The 19,070-nt window shown below is 46.0% G+C and overlaps 2 protein-coding genes across 3 annotated transcripts in view; one reads left to right on the top strand and one right to left on the bottom strand.

Moving 5' to 3' along the window:
• The window catches only part of LRMDA (leucine rich melanocyte differentiation associated), a 635,267-nt gene extending 622,554 nt beyond the window's left edge, over positions 1 to 12,713 (bottom strand). The window contains exons 1-2 of one of the 2 annotated variants that reach the window (XM_066191474.1): positions 12,580 to 12,713; positions 1,185 to 1,326 (exon numbers count right to left, since the gene is read on the bottom strand). In XM_066191474.1, coding sequence (XP_066047571.1) covers positions 1,185 to 1,190 — 6 coding nt within the window. In that variant the 5' untranslated portion in view covers positions 1,191 to 1,326; positions 12,580 to 12,713. Of the gene's footprint in view, positions 1 to 1,184; positions 1,327 to 5,094; positions 5,136 to 12,579 lie in introns of those variants that run through there. The other variant, XM_066191475.1, reaches the window with a different exon arrangement.
• A 1,179-nt stretch (positions 12,714 to 13,892) lies between these two features.
• On the top strand, positions 13,893 to 18,286 carry ZNF503 (zinc finger protein 503). Its single transcript, XM_066191472.1, has 2 exons — positions 13,893 to 15,179; positions 16,287 to 18,286. Exons 1-2 carry the CDS (start codon positions 14,871 to 14,873, stop codon positions 17,805 to 17,807), a joined length of 1,830 nt encoding a protein of 609 aa, XP_066047569.1. The 5' UTR covers positions 13,893 to 14,870; the 3' UTR covers positions 17,808 to 18,286.
• Positions 18,287 to 19,070: the final 784 nt, after the last annotated feature.

Genomic DNA, 19,070 nt, shown 5'->3' with positions numbered 1-19,070 from the left:
TAAATGTATCCTTTATTTAGCACGCATGACTGCATAACTTTACTGTATGCTCTTAGTACTAATATCTAGTACTCATAATTTACTGGTTTAAAAGTGCTTTCTTATTAATACCTTAACTTATAATCCTTTATTGCTTTTAGTCCTCTAACTTGATATGGAAACAACTACAGGTTTCTCATTTTTATCAGACTTCTGTGTGTTCCACATGGGTCGAAAAAAAAAGCTACTTTGCTATATTGTCCTGCTACCATACCTCTCAAAGGGGTCAGTGACAAATCCCGATCTCTTGGCATTCTGTCTTGCAGATTTTGCACTAAATGAGGCAGGGATGATACAGGGGTGATATAACTTAATCTTATGTTCTATCCTCAAGACTGTCATTATGTCCATGAACTAAACAAAAGAACCAAGAGTGCAGAGGCAACCTCAATTCTGGCACTGCGTTTTTTTCTGTGCCAAACCTTGCATGCTTAATGTTCTTTTACTTGAGAGTCACTAAGATTGACATTTTGAGCCAGATACTGAAGAGTACATCTATAATGCCCTTGTATTTCTTCCTTGTAAGGGAAGAAAGCCTCAGCTCCAAGTTCTGTTTATGTGGAATGGGCTGATTTCCAAACTGGCTCCACAAGAGTTCCTTACCACCTCCAGCCATGGGCCATTCTAGTACTGTGCACATCTTGTAAGCACTAAATCAATGCTTCATGTCTAACACGACCTCTCAGGTGTGCTCTCTAAAAGCAACCTGACTCAGTGCATCAGTTAGTGACAGCTCCCAGCATGCCAAAAACCTGTTAGAGGGCACCTAGAGGACAGCCATAATGCTGTGGTGTCTGGCAGCCCCAGCTTGTTCAAGAGCGAAGATCAGCCTGGCATAAAGGAAAGTCTGGAACACCAGTTTTCTGCCCCTGCACAGTCTGTATCAGATAGAGGTTCCTGAGGCCATGCAGCCTCTCATCACCCAGTGCAACAGATCTTTTGATACTCTAGTGCCCACACTGAGGACAGGTAACTGGAGAAATCTGTAGCTGTTAATGATCTTTTTTTTTTTTTTCCCCCCCAGAGTACTTCATAATATTCCACAAGCAAGCATACATAGGCCTTCTGGGAGGATATAAGTGCACTACTGACATCGTTATCTTTTTAGTAGGTAGCTTTCAGAGTTTTTCCTTCAAGATACTCACCTCCATGGTCAGAAGCAGCCATGCCAAGGGGCCACCAAGTCACCTCTTCTTGTGTGCTACTGAGAAACTTTTCCTCAGCACCAGCCTGGGCTACTTCCAGCAAGCCAGATCTTCTCAGGTCTCATTTCATACCTGCGTGTCCCTACAACATCATAGTTTTGTTTAGTCATTGGATAAAAGCCAGAAGGCTAAAAATTTAAAGGCCACATTACTTTCAGACAGATTTCTACAATTTGGTAGGAGACATAAAATGTGTGGCACATGTCTGATGGCACTAAAGGGATACATGAATATCCAAGGCCTTCTGGATATTGGTGTACCTCACATGAGTAGAGAAAATTAAGCCCAGCACAAGTCTATAGGATCCCAGTGCAATACCAAATGATGTGAAATGCCTGCTAAATCAGCCTCAAACTTTCTGTTAGCAGAAAGGAAATTATTTGTTCCAGGGGGAAGCCTAGAAGTGAACAATGCATACAAGCAAAGCCTGAGAGCATGCTTAACTGACAGGGTAGGTACAGCCTCTCATAGGCTTGGCACACCTCAAAGTCAAAGGAAAGCTGAAGAAAAGCTTTTTACCAGCTCCCAGCAGTGACAGTTCACCCTCCCCCAGAGCAGTCACACTGGGTTCAGCACCACTGCAGCCCACAGTGTGCCTGAGCTATGTTCCCTCCTTCACTTGAGATGCTTGTTCTCTCCATAAATCTCTATCATTTAAGGATTCCCCACTATTTGGGAAAACGTTAAGGTTCCTCTCCAACTCATTGGCACCTCACACACAGAGATGAGGGAAGGCTTTTTCACTTTGTAAGCAAGAAAAACTTGTTTTACTGTTTGACTTGAAGCAAGCAAAAGAGTTGAACTGGTTTTATACACATTTTTATAAATGCAAGACATTTGCAGTGTTTCGGGTATAATAAAAGCACTCAGGCCAGTTCAGTAATTTGCACAAGTCATTTAAGTTATGCTAGAAATGTATCATGACCAAAATGGTATTAGAAAGCAACACCCTGAAAAACACTAACTAGTGAGAAATTATTTTACCTACTTTTATAAATTATCCTAGTGTTGTTCCTCATCCATTACTGACAATAATACCTGAGTGACATGCATTATGCATTAAATATATTTATGATAATTCAGATCTATTTGTATTAAACAGTGATATCATACATTCACTTAAGATTTAAAAATGTTAAAGTTGATAGCATACATATCAGAATATCATAGATTAGATAATAGTGCATAGATATAATAGTGGATATCTTCAGGCAATTTTATTTTATATGGAATAGAAAGGTGGAAGACTAAGCATTTATAATCCAAATACTGTGCTCACAATTGACCTAAACTGACAAAAATCAAGAACTTTATATCTGAACTTGTCACTTAAAGGTGAAGTAAAAATCCTTAGCAGGAAAAGGGCAAAGAATCAAAGTCATCCACAGTATATGAACAGAAGTAAAAAATTCAAATAATTTTACATTTGGAAGCTAAAACATGGAGCCAGTAAGACTGGCTACTGTCTAAAAGTCTGTATCGAGGATGTTGCCACTCTCCAGCTGTTAAATAATCTGTGACCTGAATTCGTCGGCATCTCCATCACAGAAGTCCCATCACACAACTGATATTTTTTGCAGAAACAACAAAGAGAATATGAATGAACTGTTCTCAAATTATTCTGGCAAGGCAGGGGAGGACATTCCGCACTTCATTCTCTGGTGTCATAAATTTGATGTCTTTATAACTGCTAAATTAATTTTTCTGTACTTCAGGAGTCTCTTTCAGTTCTTAATCTTCTAAGGATGAAATTCACCCTGCCTTTCAAAGTCTTAGGAAGTCCCCAGTGCAACAGATCTTTTGATACTCTAGTGCCCACACTGAGGACAGGTAACTGGAGAAATCTGTAGCTGTTGAAGATTTTTTTTTTTCCTGGAGTACTTCATAATGTTCCACAAGCAAGCATACACAGGCCTTCTGGGAAGATATAAGGGCACTACTGATAAACACTTGATCTATCTAGAGACACACAGCCAAGACTGTGTAAAAAATACCAAACCATCTTTAGCCCAACACTCCTCCAAGAGGTAGCACTTTTTTTGTGTGTGTATATACTACAAACATAAATATACCCTACCCTGGATTGGGTATTTTGGCATCCCATGATTATTTACTGTTCACTGTAAAAATGTTACTGCTTTCATTACTCCATAATAAATATATAAATAGAACTACAGACTGCCACAGGAAAGAACTGTATTTCCTTTCAACTTTTCTCTCCGTTACACCAGGTTGCTCACCCAGAACTCAGCTGAAATAATCTTGTCCTTTGCACTGCACATAACAGAGATTTTCATGCCACCCTAGTCACAGAAATTTCAAATGCTGGCCAAAAAAAATCAAGATCAACTTATCTCTATATCCACAACTGAGCTCCAGTTGTCTTTATTGCACAAACGATTTTAAGAGCCATATTGAAGGGAGACAGTTCTGGCCAAGAACAGCTTTTACCTTCATGATAAAGAGCCCATTACAGTTCCACAGTTGTTTATATGAGTGCCATAATTAGAAATACACTCTTTCAAAAAATCCTGTCTACTTTACATAGTTTTCATGATGAGTAACAAAAAATGGCAGCCAGGTTCTTATTTTGTCTCCTTTGGTTTATAAATATTACTTATTATTAACAACAACAGATACAAATGGAGACCAACAGTCCAGAGAAAGTGAAGCACCTTTTTTAAGGGGGTTGTAATGTTTACTGCTTTTCTTAAATATTATCATTTCAGTTAAACCATTCCTCTTTCTTATTAACATACTTTGATATTAAATATCCATAATAAATATGAAGTCATCGCACTTAAATTTGGGAGGTTTCCCATTCATATCATATGGGAATGTGGGAATGAGACAATGGGTGATTATTGAACCAAAAGAGCTTCTTACTACTGTGCAATTGTTTTCATATACAAGTAAATGAGAAAATTTCATCTTGCAGTCCACGGAGAGAAGGTGCAGGCCCTAACTGAAGTAGCCACAATGCCATTATATTATCTCTGTCTTAGAGCTATTCAACCAAAGAATATTCTTACACAGTGTTAATAAATTACATTTCAAAATTGGTGTTTTGCTAATTGATTTTCCCCTTGTATATTAATGACATTCAAACAAGACTACCAGTGTAATTTAATAATAGCTTTGTACCTTTGTCCTACTAGCATAATTATTCATGATTTCAAGGTCACAGGTAAAAACATCATATTGTATAAATATAAAGTAAACAATAAGAACACTGACCACAGAAATTATAGAAATACATGGCAACTACTAATCTAAAGAACCAAACATCATCATTACATGCATAAGTTGTATTACATCATTTCATGAATTTGAAAATTAGTGGAGGAATAAGAAACCTTGATGATGCATGTTTATTTCCAATGACTGAGTAATGCAAAACATAGAAGTTGCAGAGGCACCAGCATATTTAATTCTGACAAGAAACCATGGCATTCAAACAGGAACGAGATGATCCTCTTGATTTGACTATGCTATTATACAGCAAGTCACACCGCATAATGTCGGAGCTTTTCTACAGGCAGTGTAAGATTACGTTCTTGTATTTTTCTGCCATGGTTATGCACTAAAGCATTTACTGTCTTATCCTGATTACAACTCTTTGTAATGGAAAACTAAATACCACAACTCTGTTTCACAGATACAGAGCCGCAAAATATAGTTGAACACTGTTAATGGTAGACCTGGAAATGAAACTCAAGTGTCACTAGCTCTGTCTAGTCTCTGTTCTTCAATGGCCACAATTTAAGAAGTTTACTTGAAGGGAATTTACTGTAAGGACTTGTGTCTTTAATTTCTACTTATAACACTTAATGTAGTACATTTATCAGACCTGGGAGTACCCGAATGAAACTGGTCAGGGAAAAAGCCTCTTCACACGCTCATTCTACTGTCTTCGTTGTCATCCAGTAAGGATGTGAACTTTCTGTGAATGATGTACAAAAAGAAGAAAGAAATCTGTTTAGGGTGCGGGGTTTTTATGGGAAGGAAATTACATAAAGTGGAACACTCTGCTCCGTTAATGAAAAATAAAAAATCACAATTAGATGAAATAACCTGTGTGCTTAATCATTCTCAGCAAACATGCACAACTCCCCTTAGACAGTACATTGAATTTAGATGAACAAGTTTTCATTGTTCAGGTGTTGAGAATAGTGATCAAAAAGAAATGTTGCTACAGGCACTTGTTTGGCAAATGCCTTTTCTTTTAAACATGGGAAATTTTGCAAGCAGAGTTTATATTATCCCTTCATAAGTAATCCTCAAATGTTCCTTTTGTTATCTTGTAAGATTTTAAACTAATCATGTACATGTTTTTCCCTCCCACCTTACTGATGGCTCAGTCATTTCATCTCACCTGACCACAGGACAGAAGTGGCTCTGTGCGCACTTTTAAGCTGAACTTAACATTTTCTAACATTTGGCACATTTTCTTACTATCTTTTCTTTCTTTACCTCCAGGTAAGCCGCATAGCACAACAATGAGCAAAGAGGTGAGACTCCAGTCGAAATGATGTAATGCTGAAAATTAAATTTACACACAAGTGTTCCGAGTCTGGGTCATAGCTGGGTCACTCCTCTGAGTGGGAGGCAATCCAGCAAGGAGCACTGGATAATGACTTCTCTAAACTGAGGCCCCTTTCAAGAAATATAGCACAAGGCTTTACCTTGGTATCTGAATCTAATCTGATTCAATGTGTGTAATTACTGATATTTGTTGTGTGGTAGTAAGAAGTTATATTATTCTGTTATATGCTGTATTACGTCTCCTGTTCCCTTCAACATACTAGCACCCAGAAATAAGCTTTCCAGTGTCTGAACCCTTACCCAGAGATAGTGGTTTAGATAAGGACTGGCTAGCTGAGGCTTTTTACAGAACACATATTGTTTAGAGTTGGGGGGATTTATTCTTATTTGTGAACAAAGAATGGAGTTTGTCTTGGTTGTTTAGGCACAGCAACATATGGCCAGTGCTGGTTTTTTTTTCAGTTGCATTTATCCACTGTGTTCATTTGCTTACAGGTATAGCTATCACACATTCCTTCATAACCTTGAGATAAGCTTTTCTGTAATGGCTTGTAAGCGGGTTCCTTCTTGGGATGGTAGGAAGTGCCTGCAGAACGTCTCTGCTCACATACAGCTAAGCAGGCCTTCAGGGAAGACACAGGCCCTTCTAAGCAGTCCGGGCTGGTGCAACAGGCTTTGCAAAACATCGATGAGTCTTAAAAACACAATCACATCAAAAGGTAAAGGTAAACCCATATAATTTCCTTCTGTTGCGCCAGTTGTCAGCCTCTTGCACGTTGCGTCGCCAATGATTTTGCACTCTACCTGCAAGGTTTCCTGCTGCCACCTGACAATGCTGCAGTCAGCCACAGGCTGACAACCACAGCACCAAGAGAGCGACTGTCAGGGACATTTTGCATGAAGCACACGCAGCTCCTACCCAGCGAAGCCCTAATGTGTTGATTTACAGAGTCCTCTTGGCTGACATGGGAAAATGAGTCTGGTCATGGTTGATTTAACATTTTATGGGCAAAGAGTCAGCCTGCTATAGTAAGTTTGGACTAGTGCAAACATTGTACACATTTACACACAAGTCCGCGAGAAAAAAATATTCAAGATGCTCTGCGGTTTTGATTCACATCCCTCGAGCTCTACTGAACATAACCTGAGTTTCAGTTAATTAAATACAAACGTGTACGTTGCGGGTCAGACCCTCAGGCTGAGTAAGCAGCTCCCGGTGTGCGGGCACAACCGCCCGAGAAAGGAGGAGCTGGGCCAAAGGCTGCGGTGGGGCGCCGCGAAGAGGCGAGCGCCCCGGCCCGGCGCCGCTCCTCTCCCGCGGCCGCCGCGAACGGCCGGGCGCGTCCCGCCGGCCGGGGCCCCGCTCTGCCCGCGGCGGGGGGCGGGCGCGGCCGGCGGGCGGAGCGGACGCGGCGGCTCCGCCCGCCCCGGCGGAAGTGTCGGCGACCGCGGGGCTGCCCCGCGACCCTGGGCGGCGGCAGCGGCCCCGCCGTGCCCTCCCGCAGGCGTTGCCGCCCGGGCCTCCCCGCCGAGGGGGTGGGATGACTTTCCCCGTAATGCACTAAAGCAAACCAGCGGCGGACCGGCCGCCCGCTCGGCGCTGCCGCTGTGCTGGCCCCGAGGCCGCCGGCGGAGCGGGCAGGTAACCCCGCGGTGCCCGGCAGCCGGGCGGGGGCCAGAGCGGCCGGCAGAGCGCCTGGCCGTGCTGCCCGGCCGCGGGGCGGCCCGGCCCGCTCTCAGCAGCCCCCTCTCCCGCCGGCACACCGGCACTCCCTCCGAGACCAGCGCAGCTGGACGGAAAATAAATCCGGGGTGAAAAAAAAAAAAAAAAAAAAAAAAAAAAAAAAAAAAAAAAAAAAAAACCACCCACAAACCAACAAAAAAACAACAACAACAACAACAAAAACCCTGTCAAATCCGTCTCCGGCTAGTTTATCGCCCGAAAAGAAAGGAGGGAAAACGCGTATGCCTGCGTGGGGGTGCCAGGAGAAAGATGAGTGTTTCTTTCATTAACTTAATGGTAATTGCAAAAAGACTCCCTTTTTGTCAGCTTCACCTAATCAAAACCGAATATCTGTATGTGGCACTGACAAAATCAGTAAAACTTCACCTTCGACTTTATTGATCTGAACAGACAGGCAGAGTTTTCTATGGTGTTCAATTTAGGGAATTAAAAAAAATCACTCCGCTAACAGCATTTGGTACATTTCTAACCCATATGTCACCTCAGTGCTTTAAATAATTATATTTGCATGCAGGGAGTGATTCATAAATATGTCAGGATTGTGAAATATAGGCAGGCATTTCAAACTTTCTATTTAAAAAACATGAATTATGGCCACGAAAAATGTGTTCCCATTTAAGGGTGATACGAAGTATTTGGTGTCTAGTACGGAGGCCCATCCATCATATAGACAATAAAGAGAGTTTTTGCCTGACGTTGGAAATTTATGGTTGCCCTTCTCTGCCCTAATAACTCAAGCATTGTGTCAGCCTGTGACAGCCTTTGCAGAAAAACAGCAACCCTGTTATCAATCAAAAAGCCCTTTTACATTTTTAGAAAAACTCTGATCATCCAGACACCCTTTTAATGTATATATTACATCATTATAGATCATTCTGCACTTTTACTGCAACTCAACAAAATGATCCATCACTTCAGGACAGTCCTGATGAACGCTGATGTAAATTATTTGCACGTCGCTAGTACAGTACAAAATGAAAAATGTACTTTAGGTGGAATTAATTTTAGGGTGTAAAAAGCTAAAAGTGAAAGCAGTGGGGATTAGAGGAGACCTAAATGCATCATTAGGGATAACTGAAAACAAGCTAATAGTTATGAAAAATTAAGATTATTTTAACCTTTTGGGATCGTGGACCTAGACTGTTTCAAGGAAATAGCTAAGATATATTGCATGCTTCTTCCTGCCCCTGCCAAACATAGCTGTCTTGTAATTGAGTCGAGGATCATTGTTCATTTGTCATTAGGGTGTTTAGATAAGGTTAATTATTTGGGTCCCAATGCCTTTTCGAGCCATATCCTCAAAACTCTTCCTCATATCTCAAAGGACGCTGTTCCTACACTGTACCTCCCTGTTGAAGACCCATCTGTTTGATCTCCAGAGTTTCCATAACAAAGTTGTCAATAAACACTCTCCACATTTGGGATCCGAGTGACGAAGCTGGAGATCGCCTCCATTGTGTGCCATAGTTAATTTCTGAGGGATTACTGTAACCAAATATGTGCTTAGTTGGTACAATTCTCTCCCGTAGCCTCCGGGCTTTCGCAGAAGATAAACACAAAGATGCCTTTATGATTGCTGAGATGGAGTGATCAGACCAAGGTGTTACAAAAGCTACAAGGCTTTCTTTTTTTTTTTTTTCTCCTCTTAGAATCTAGACGCCAAATACCAATTCGAGTTACTTATGTACGAATTAGGAAATGTGTTCACTCGCTTTGGGCTCGATCATTTTAATCGTAGTACATTTAAAAACATTAAATGACACTAAAAATCTCCATGCACTTAACAAGAAACATACCCAGCCTTGCTCGTGTCATTGCAATTATTTGACTTGCTCTCTCCCTCTCCCTCTAGAAAGTTACCTTAAGGCATATTTTAAATAACAGCTGTTTGCATAAGAAACACCTTAAACATAAAAGAGGGTAGACTTGGAAAATAGCTGTTGGCAAACGGGTTTCGACACGGGAGTAAAAATTTTCACACTCACACATGAAACATTGTCAAGAGGGAAATCTGTCAAAGGGCTAAAAAGAGAAAGGTTGGGGTGGGTTTTTTTATTATTAGGTGCATTAATCTCTTGCTTATGTCGGTGTAACAAAAGGAACAAAATTAGACAACGCATTTGAAAACATTCTAGGTGAAGGTATGTTTCCGAAAGCAGTAAGCAACCAGCCAAACAAGCAAACAAAAGTGATTTTCTGCTCGTTTAGTAAAAATGCCACTGACTACTAAAATTCACATTCGCTTAAACGTGACTATTATTTTGAAGATGGCTCTGAAATTATCACCGCTTATAAAACGATTACCTACATCTCATGCAGAGTAAAATATATATTGCTTCTATGTGTTAGGAAAGTAATTACAATCATAAGGGTAAATATTTTCAGGTACTATGCGAACAGGGGAAAGGTTTGGAAATCTGACTTTATGTTGGCAAGCTTTCCAACTATTTGCTTTAATAATATTCTAGAATAAATACCCTACACCTCTGCTGGATACCTGGGCAGATGCAGCATCAGTTATTAGCTGAGCACATGTACTCTCGCATTAAAAAAAAAAAAATAAAAATAAAAAAAAAGGAAGGGGGAAGAGCCTCTCTCCAAATATATGAAGTCGTGGTGGTGTATTTCTGATAACCCATCACATTTCTTATCTTCTTATACGAAGTAGTATCATTCTTGTGAGAAAAAAAAATCAAAAAGGAAAAAGATGCACCATCTACAAAATGCATTGCAATGTATATCTTAATAAAAACCTTGGGGTAGATAGTGAAATGTGAGTACTATCAAAGAAAATAAATTTGACGCACCGGATGGACAGACACGGAACTGAATTATGTTACGGATAGAAACACAACCCAGACACAACTCAGCAACTCTGCTTCTGCTAATTAAAATCTTGATCTTGTATCTTCGAAACGATAGGAAAGAAAGGGGGGAGAAAGAAAAAAACAAACAAAAAAGCTAAACTAAAGGGCCTGTAGGGTTGTTGCTGTTCCGTTTAAAAGACTAAACGCCCTTTTCCAACATGATCTACAGAAGCTGACACTTAAATGGCAAGAGAGCAAGCTCGCAGAACAGGCACGCTGGTGTCGAGATTTCTGCAGTCCCCTCTCCCGAGGGAAAAATAGTCAGTCCGGGTTTTTTGGGTGATCCTGACCAGGGTTTGCAGCTCGCCAGCCTGACCTGTCAAGCGGATTATTTTAGAGGGAGATTAATAGGGGAGGCGGGCTGCAATAATAATCGTTTTGTTTGATGTGACAACTTTGATAGGCGTTGATTTACTTACAAACTGATAGGCTTTTAATTGAGCGCCTCCATCCAGCTTGAGATGAAAGGAAAACCGCATTGAAAAGCTGCCCGAGTGCCCTCGAGCCTCAATACTGATTAGCCATCTCGACAGTGAATAGTTCAAGGCATTTTCAAACTTTTTTTCCTCTCTCGCTCTCGCTCTCCTCTCCTCCTCAAATATCTGCCAGCCCACTCCTTTTTAAGAGAAAATAAATCATTTCCATTGTGTGCAAATAAAATCGACTTGACATGCTTGCCAATAGCTGGTAGGTAAAGGAAAGTGTGGACTGGCACTTGTTAATTAATTCCTCCTTTGCTTTCTTTTTTTTTTTTTTTTTTTTTTTTTTTTTTTTTTTTTTTTTAAGTTACAATTTTCCTTTGTAAAAGGAGGAAGACGGGTTCCAACCCTTGGATTTTTTTCAAAGGAATAAAAGCAACAGCCACCAAAACTTCAACAAGACTACACAAGTAAATGCCAAACAGCAAACCGTCTGCACGGACTCATTAAACAAGAATCTGACGAAGGTAACGAGCAGGACAGAATCCCTCTTCTTCGGCTCAAGAGAGGAAAGGAGCCCGCAGCAGGCAAATCACAAACTCCGCACCGCTTTCAAGCTGCAGCCCCGCCGCCCGCCCGATCCTACGCGTGTGCATCCTAACTCCGAGCCCCTCGCTGGGAATCGTTTTCTGCGTGTGTTGAGCGCAGTGAATAAGCTCTCATAACTCAAAAATGCTTTGGAGGGCGCAAAGGGGAGGAGATGTCTTGGGGCTGATTTTTTTACAAGGTTCTACATAAAAAAGTTTACAGTATTGAGTGCGATTTAAATCTCATTTCAAAGGTTGAGTGGAGAGAAAGAAAAAAAAAAAAGAAAAAGAAAATGAAAAAACTGTCCTCTGAAGCTGCTAATTAAATTACCCTCTCATGCTTCTAACTTAGCCAGAAAGATCGGGGTTCGTGCTGTTCTCCCCGCTCCGTCCCCCGCTCTTCCCGTCGGTGCGCTGCCTGTTCTATACATGTACCGGCTATCGCCCTTGCTTCCTTGGCTTACAAGTAAAACAACCCTTTCCCGAAATCACCCTCACCTCCACAAGAAAAGAGAGAGAGAAGGAAAAATGGGGAGGAAGAGCCTTCCCACAGCTGACTCTACCTTAAGACAATTAATCTTTAGTCTTTCACCCTGGGAGGCAGGATAAATACAACGAGAAAACAGATAGGAGTCTCCCCGGTCCTGTAAGGAAAACAGCTGTTCCAAGCACTTTAATGCAAATGAACACAAATGAAGGTTTCAGCTTTTTTTTTTTTTTTCTTCCAGAGTTTTACTGCACTCCATTTATCAATTGGACTTGACAACAAAAGAAAGAACTGGGGGAAAACCTGGGGCAGATTCAAGTCACTTCCACTCTAGATAAAGGAAGGGGGGGAGTTCCTTGAGGGCAAGTTGTGGGTCTTGTCAGTCCTATTGCAATATCGTGGGGTTTATGCAAGATTTCTTTCTCTACCTCCTCCCCCCTGCCTTTTAATTTTGATGGTCTTGCAAGATGACCGCGGTGATTGCAAAATGAAAATGCGTTTATGACTCTCCACTGAGAAGTTGTGCCAATAAACCTTATCTTTCAGAGAAAAGATAGAAATTAAAAAGTTTGTTAACATTAATCGCATCTTTATTAAAGCTAGAGGAGTTCCGTGTATTTATCCTACTCTACACTCCACAGTAAAAGAGTAAAGTGGTTTAAATAAAATACAGCAAATATACTTACTGCGCTGCAAGATTTAAAGGGTACCGCTTGGCGGGGGCGGGGGGATACCGAGGAAAACCTGCTTTACATATAGCTCGTAAGAAGAGCAGGTCATTAAAGACTATCTGACACATCTGTTTAGGGACTGGGGCAGATCGGTGTTTCAAGGGAAGAAAAAGGACTTGGTTCAGCAGATCTAAACGTGAGAAAGTGAAAGTCCTTCCTCTCGTCCAACCCTTCCAGGATCAGCGCCTGTTCTGGTTGGAGTCCAGGTCAGGAATTGGACGCGACCCCTAAAGCACTTGCCTTGTTCTTCACTTGTCAAACGTGTTTTATCTCTAAGTGACCTTTTTGTTAATGTTGTAGATTGTGTGGGCCACCATGTCAGATCCGGAAACAAAAGTAAAAGATTGATTAACACATTTTGCCTGTGAAAAAATGTTATGGGATGAGGAGGTGGAGGGATAGTGGGAAGCAAAGTACAAAGAGAAAAGAAAAAGGCAACCCAGCGACTTGAAGGGCTGCGGATTCCGCTCGGGGCATCCGCCGGCACCGGTAAAAAAGGGGTTGAGGGCAGAGGACTCAGTACCCTTCGGGAGTGCACAGACACAAAGCAGGACGTGTGTAACGCCCGGGTAGACACCGTGTGCGTACCCAGAAGGCTCTCAACACAGTCTAGCTGAAAATCAAACACATAAATGGCGAACCAATACTCTCGTTAAGGCGAGGGGCCGCCTCCCCAGGCCCCCGCTGCCGGCGACCGGTTCAGCCCGGCGGGTGCAGGGACGAAGGACGCTTTCGAAGAGGACGAAGAGGGAAGGGGAAGAGGAGTCCAGCAACCCTCCCCGACAGGGCGGTGAGGGGCTAGGGAGGGCTACCGGCTACCGGCTGCTGGCAAACAAGTCGAGTTTACTCCAAGGATTTATTCCGTAAATTAAAAGGTTTTTTTCTCCCGAGGAGCTCGTCTCTCCCTCTGTTTTCCCTTCCTTCCTTCCTCTCTCTCCCTCTCTCTCTCCTTCCGCCTTCAAGTCACACCAGGCTTGTAATCAGCAACAAAAGCTGACATAAATCAAGGGCGGATTGACAGGGGCTGACAAATAACTGATTGATTGCGGTTGGGGAGCACTGACAATTGACGGCGGGGCGGAGAGTCCCGAAAGGCGGCGGCGGGCTGTGCGTGACAGCCCCGCGTGTGACGACCTCCCCCAATCCCGCCGCGCTCCCCGCGCCGCCGCAAGCCGCGCCGCAGCGCCCCGGCTCCCGCCCGCTGCCGCCGGCGACGTGCAGGCCGGCGCTCTGCAGGTTCTCGTCCGGGCCTCCCCCGCGCTGTCAGGCGGGAGGGGCGGGAAAAGCGCCCCGCGCCCTTCCGCGGGTCCCGGAGGGGACACGGCGCGGCGGCGGCCCCGGAGCGGTCCCGGCAGGCTGGCCCCGGGGAGGGGGGGGCGCGGGCCGGGCCCGTAAGCGCCGTGCGTGGCGGGCGGCAGGTCGTGCTCGGGGCGGTGTGCTCGGGGCGGGGGCGGGCGGGAGGAGGGCGGCGGAGGCCGCGGCCGCCCCCCGGCAGGCGCGGCGCCCCCAGGCCCGCGGCCGCCCCGCCGTTGCCGCGCAATCCGTGCTGGCTGCAGAGGAAGAAAAACGTTCGCAGCGCGTGATGTGAAACACAGAATTAACGCCCATCCCATCCTAGGAGCGAAAACAAGGAAGGAGGGGAGGAGAGAGGGAAGGCGGACGAGAAAGAGAGAAAAAAAAAAAAAAAAGGCAAAAAAAAAAAAAAAAAAGCGAGAGACCATTAAAAACGGAGGAAAAAAAAAAGCCCAGAAAAGGGAACGTCACATCCCCTTGACCCTCCAATCACCTCGGGGTCCCATTTGATTGGAAGGCGGCAAAGGCTTTAATCTCAGACTAATTCAGCTGCTTTTGAAGTGAGTTTCTTTGCCAGATCCCGGGCTGGATGGGCAGCGGCTCGCATCACAGCTGAGCGGCGGAGGCGAGCGCTCCGCGCCGCGCCAGCCGGGGGAGCTGAGAGCGGCCGAGGGGGACCGCGGCACACGCTCGCAGCCCCCACCCCCGCCCCCAGCACAGCCCAAGGATTACTCGGCTTTTTTTTCCTCCTCTTTCTCTCCGGCCGGCTCCCCCTTTCCCTCCCCCTCCCCACCCACGCCCTCCCCGCCAGAGAGAGCCACGGGACATTGTATGTTTGTTTTTCTGCTCGGGGGGCGTGTGGCTTTTTTCCTATCTCGCCCGCAGAAAGCGAGCGAGCGTTTCCGAGTGCGAGCGGCGCCACTTGCCCCAGTTTTCATGCGAGGTTTTGGGTCATGATCACATCGCCCTCGCTTTCTGCTATAAGAAGTAGTAAGCGCAGCAGCAGCCTCAGCGAGCCCGGAGGCAGCCCCCGCCGCAGCCGCAGCGCCGCCGACCTCGCCGGGCCGAACGGGCACGCTGGGAATAACGGCAGCAGCGCCGCCGCCAAGCCCTGCTTCCACGCCGTCCCCCCCTCGGACCCGCTACGCCAAGCCAACCGCCTTCCCATCAAAGTCCTGAAAATGCTCACGGCGCGGACTGGACACATTTTACACCCTGAATACCTGCAGCCTTTACCCTCCACGCCCGTCAGCCCCATCGAGGTAAGGACCCCGCCGCTTTCTCTTGTCCCTGCCCGGGCGCTGGCTGTGCATGGCGGCTCCGCCAGCCGCCCTCGGCACTTTCCTGCGCTTTGAAATGCATTTATACCGGGACAGGGGCTTTTTTTGATCTCGAGTTAATGCGAGGAACCGCTCCTGGGTATTGTTTCCGTGTTTACTGGGATAATTTCTAGTTCCTGTGTAAATTAATATTTTCTTTTTGCTGTTTTGAGTGCTTTTTTTTTTTTTTTTTTTTTTTTTTTTTGTGAGAGGAGGTGCGAGTGGAAGGAACCGATCCACGCTGGGGTCACGATCCGGCCACGCAAATAAGCAGTGCTCCGAGCGCCAAACAAGCTTGCTTTTGCAGGGACTGTTTTGGGGGCCGGGGGGGGGGGGGACGACACACACACACACACACGGGACGGGACGACACGACGCGGAGAGCGACAGGCTCAAACGTGGGTGCGGCAAGATAACTATTTCGGCTCGCCGACCGATTCCTTTCAAGTACCGACACGGATCTGTACTTCGGGGGGCTTGTTGTTCCCTTTTCTGCTCTGTCGAGGTTGCCGGTCCCCCTCTGCGTAGCTCGCTGTTTGCGGGACCGAAACTCGAAACGGTGCTGGTGGTGGGAAGGGTGTGTCCGTGGGAATGAATGATTTCATTAAGGTCTCTGCGGAGCGAGGACACCCTTCTCCCTGTGAGCCCTGCTCGCCGGCTAACTCGGGCTCTGTTTATAAATAGTGCCACCAGTCAGGGTGCAGAAATGCTGCAGTCGCTGTAGTTCACGGGCGGGTTTACGGGCCAGCGCGGCCCGAGCGACGCCAAGCTCCGCGCTGCCCGGGCCGCTGCCGGGGAGGCTGGGGGCGTTGAAGGCGGCCGCGGCGGGCTCGCAGGGATACGAAAATCCCCAGCCCTTTTTAAAGGCTTTATGGAAAATGGTGCATTCAGGGGAGGGGGCTGTCAAGTTGATGAATGCGCACAAACTGTTCGTTACTTCCAGGCTGTATTCTGCAGAAAACTACGGGACAAGAGTCCTATGTATGCAATGGGGTTTTTCTCAAACCCCGATTAAATCTCTTTCTTTGTGTGTCGTTCTGATTTCCACAGCTGGATGCAAAGAAGAGCCCCCTGGCCCTTTTGGCACAAACTTGCTCGCAGATAGGGAAGCCGGACCCGTCCCCTTCCTCCAAACTCTCCTCGGTCACCTCCAATGGCTCCGGAGGCGACAAGGACTCCAAGTCGGGCCCCTTGAAGCTCAGCGACATCGGCGTGGAGGACAAATCGAGCTTCAAGCCGTACTCCAAGCCGGGCGCGGAGAAGAAGGAGCCGGGGGCGGCGGGCTGCGCGGGCGCCCCCGCCGCGGGGGTCGCGGCCGGGGAGAAGTCGGGATTCCGGGTGCCGAGCGCCACCTGCCAGCCGTTCACCCCAAGGACAGGCAGCCCCAACTCCAGCGCCTCCGCCTGCTCGCCCGGGCTGCTGCCGGCCGAGGGGAAAGGCGGGGAGGACAAGAAGGACTCGGAGGGCTGCGGAAAGAGCGGCAGCTCCGGCTCGGAGGGAGGCCCGGGCACCACCAGCATCAGCCACAGCCGGATTAGCGTGAGCTGTGCCGGGATTAACGTGGAGGTCAACCAGCACCAGGAGAGCACGCCGGGCTCCAAGCCCATCGCATCGGACTCCGCCTCCTCCTGCAGCAGCACCACCGCCACCTCCTCCACCTCCGTTCTGGGCTCCGGCCTCGTGGCCCCCGTATCCCCTTACAAGCCGGGCCAGACCGTTTTCCCCCTGCCCCCGGCGGGCATGAGCTACCCGGGGACGCTGGCTGGAGCCTACGCCGGCTACCCGCCGCAGTTCCTGCCGCATGGAGTAGCTCTGGACCCCACCAAATCCTCCAGCCTGGTGGGGGCCCAGCTGGCCGCCGCCAGCAGCCTGGGCTGCAGCAAGCCGGCGGGGTCGAGCCCGCTGGCGGGAGCGTCGCCGCCGTCGGTGATGACGGCGAGCCTGTGCCGAGACCCCTACTGCCTGAGCTACCACTGCGCCAGCCACCTGGCAGGCGCCGCCGGAGCCTCCTGCGCCCACGACCAAGCCCTCAAGTCCGGATACCCCCTCGTCTACCCCACCCACCCTTTGCACAGCGTCCACTCCTCGCTGACCGGCGCCACGCCGCCTTCGCTAGCCGGCCACCCTTTGTACCCTTACGGCTTCATGCTCCCCAATGACCCCCAGCCACACATCTGCAACTGGGTGTCGGCCAACGGACCCTGCGACAAGCGCTTTGCCACCTCGGAGGAGCTGCTTAGCCACTTGCGGACCCATACTGCCTTCCCGGGCACCGATAAACTCCTCTCCAGCTACCCCAGCTCCTCGTCGCTGGCCAGCGCAGCGGCTGCAGCCATGGCATGCCACATGCACATCCCCACGACGGGCGCCCCGGGCAGCCCGGGCACGCTGGCCTTGCGCAGCCCGCACCACGCACTGGGACTCGGCAGCCGCTACCACCCCTACTCCAAGAGCCCCCTGCCCACCCCCGGGGCCCCCGTGCCCGTGCCTGCTGCCACCGGACCCTACTACTCCCCTTACGCACTCTATGGGCAGAGACTCACCACAGCCTCGGCCCTGGGGTACCAGTGAGCGCAGGCAGTGGGGCTTAGACACACAACACAAAGTCTAGCGGTAAGGGAAGGAAGCCCTGCAAAACTTTATAAAAGTTGGAAAGAAAAAAAAAATCTGACTTTTTATAAAATAGTGTTCATTTGAGGACTGGATCCATGAGCACTGTATTTATTTATGTTAGCTTCAAGCGGGACAACGAATCATAAAGTGCATTACTAAACTGAGCTCAATAGGTAAAAGTGGAACACCCATTGTAGAATATAAATAAAAAGATAGAGGTCTTCTCTTTAATGTTACTTTAAAATTGCTATGATTGTATTGTACGTTCTTATTTAATGTCTCATTGAAACAAAAAAATTTACATGCATGTTTGTTACTAAAAAACAACTCGCAATTTGTCAGTTATAATTTCAAATTGCAATTATTTTTAAGGTGTATACCCTTGAAAGAGAATTGGTATTTTTTTGTATGTATTCTGGAAGAAAAAACAAAAACAATTCTATTCCAAAAACCTCATTTGCCTTATTTTGTTCTTTAAAAGGAACACTTAACTATTTTTAATTTTTAAGTCCACCCTGTAAAAAGGGTTAAGTAAGGTTTACGTCATGTACTAAAATAGACAATGTATCGCTTTAAAGATTAAAATTCCGTATATTTGATGTATTAAAAGGTTTTACTTTTTTTTTTTTTTAAATACGCTTTGATTCTGTTATAAAACCCGAGTAGGTCTTGGATGGAGGTGACTGCTAATTTCTCCTTAAGCGTTTATTCAATTTTAATTAAAAATTAAAAAAAAAAAGCAAAGGGTTTTTTTTTATTGTAACCCCAGGGCTCTCTTAAAAATAATCAGACACAGTTGGTTTTCTTTTTTTCTCTTCAGTAGAATTTGTTGGCACAAAATAGGAAAACTGAGAATCGCTTAAATCTCTTTCCGTTTTTTTAAAGAAGGTAACCTTATTTTTATAATGTTTTTACTGTGAAATACTTGGTTTTTAAAACTAGTTTTCAACTAGAAGACTTCTTTCTTTAGAAAGAAACGGGGAAGGCAAGACTGTTTTGTAGAAGTGTAAGATGATTATCCGAAAGCTTTTTTTTTTAAACAATGTAATGCATAACTATTCATCTTTTTCTAAATGAGAAGTTCAGAAGTAATTAGGGAAGCGCTGTTTGAGCTCATCCAGTTATTTTCAATTTCTCTCTTCAGTTCGCACCGCAGCACAAAAGATCATCATGTTAAAAAAAAAATCGGACAGCTCTGAAAACTAACTTTCTTTTAAAAAG

Source organism: Chamaea fasciata, unplaced genomic scaffold (genome assembly GCF_029207755.1).
Source record: "Chamaea fasciata isolate MVZ Bird 193981 ecotype frontalis unplaced genomic scaffold, bChaFas1.0.hap1 SCAF_9, whole genome shotgun sequence".
Classification (NCBI taxonomy): domain Eukaryota; kingdom Metazoa; phylum Chordata; class Aves; order Passeriformes; family Sylviidae; genus Chamaea; species Chamaea fasciata.
This window is presented reverse-complemented; position numbering and strand designations above follow the sequence as displayed.

Bases quoted from the DNA above. Each gene is read 5' to 3' on its own strand.
- ZNF503 (XM_066191472.1), top strand. From the start codon at position 14,871: ATGATCACATCGCCCTCGCTTTCTGCTATAAGAAGTAGTAAGCGCAGC. The intron at 15,180-16,286 runs GTAAGGACCCCG...TGATTTCCACAG, and splicing joins CGCCCGTCAGCCCCATCGAG to CTGGATGCAAAGAAGAGCCC.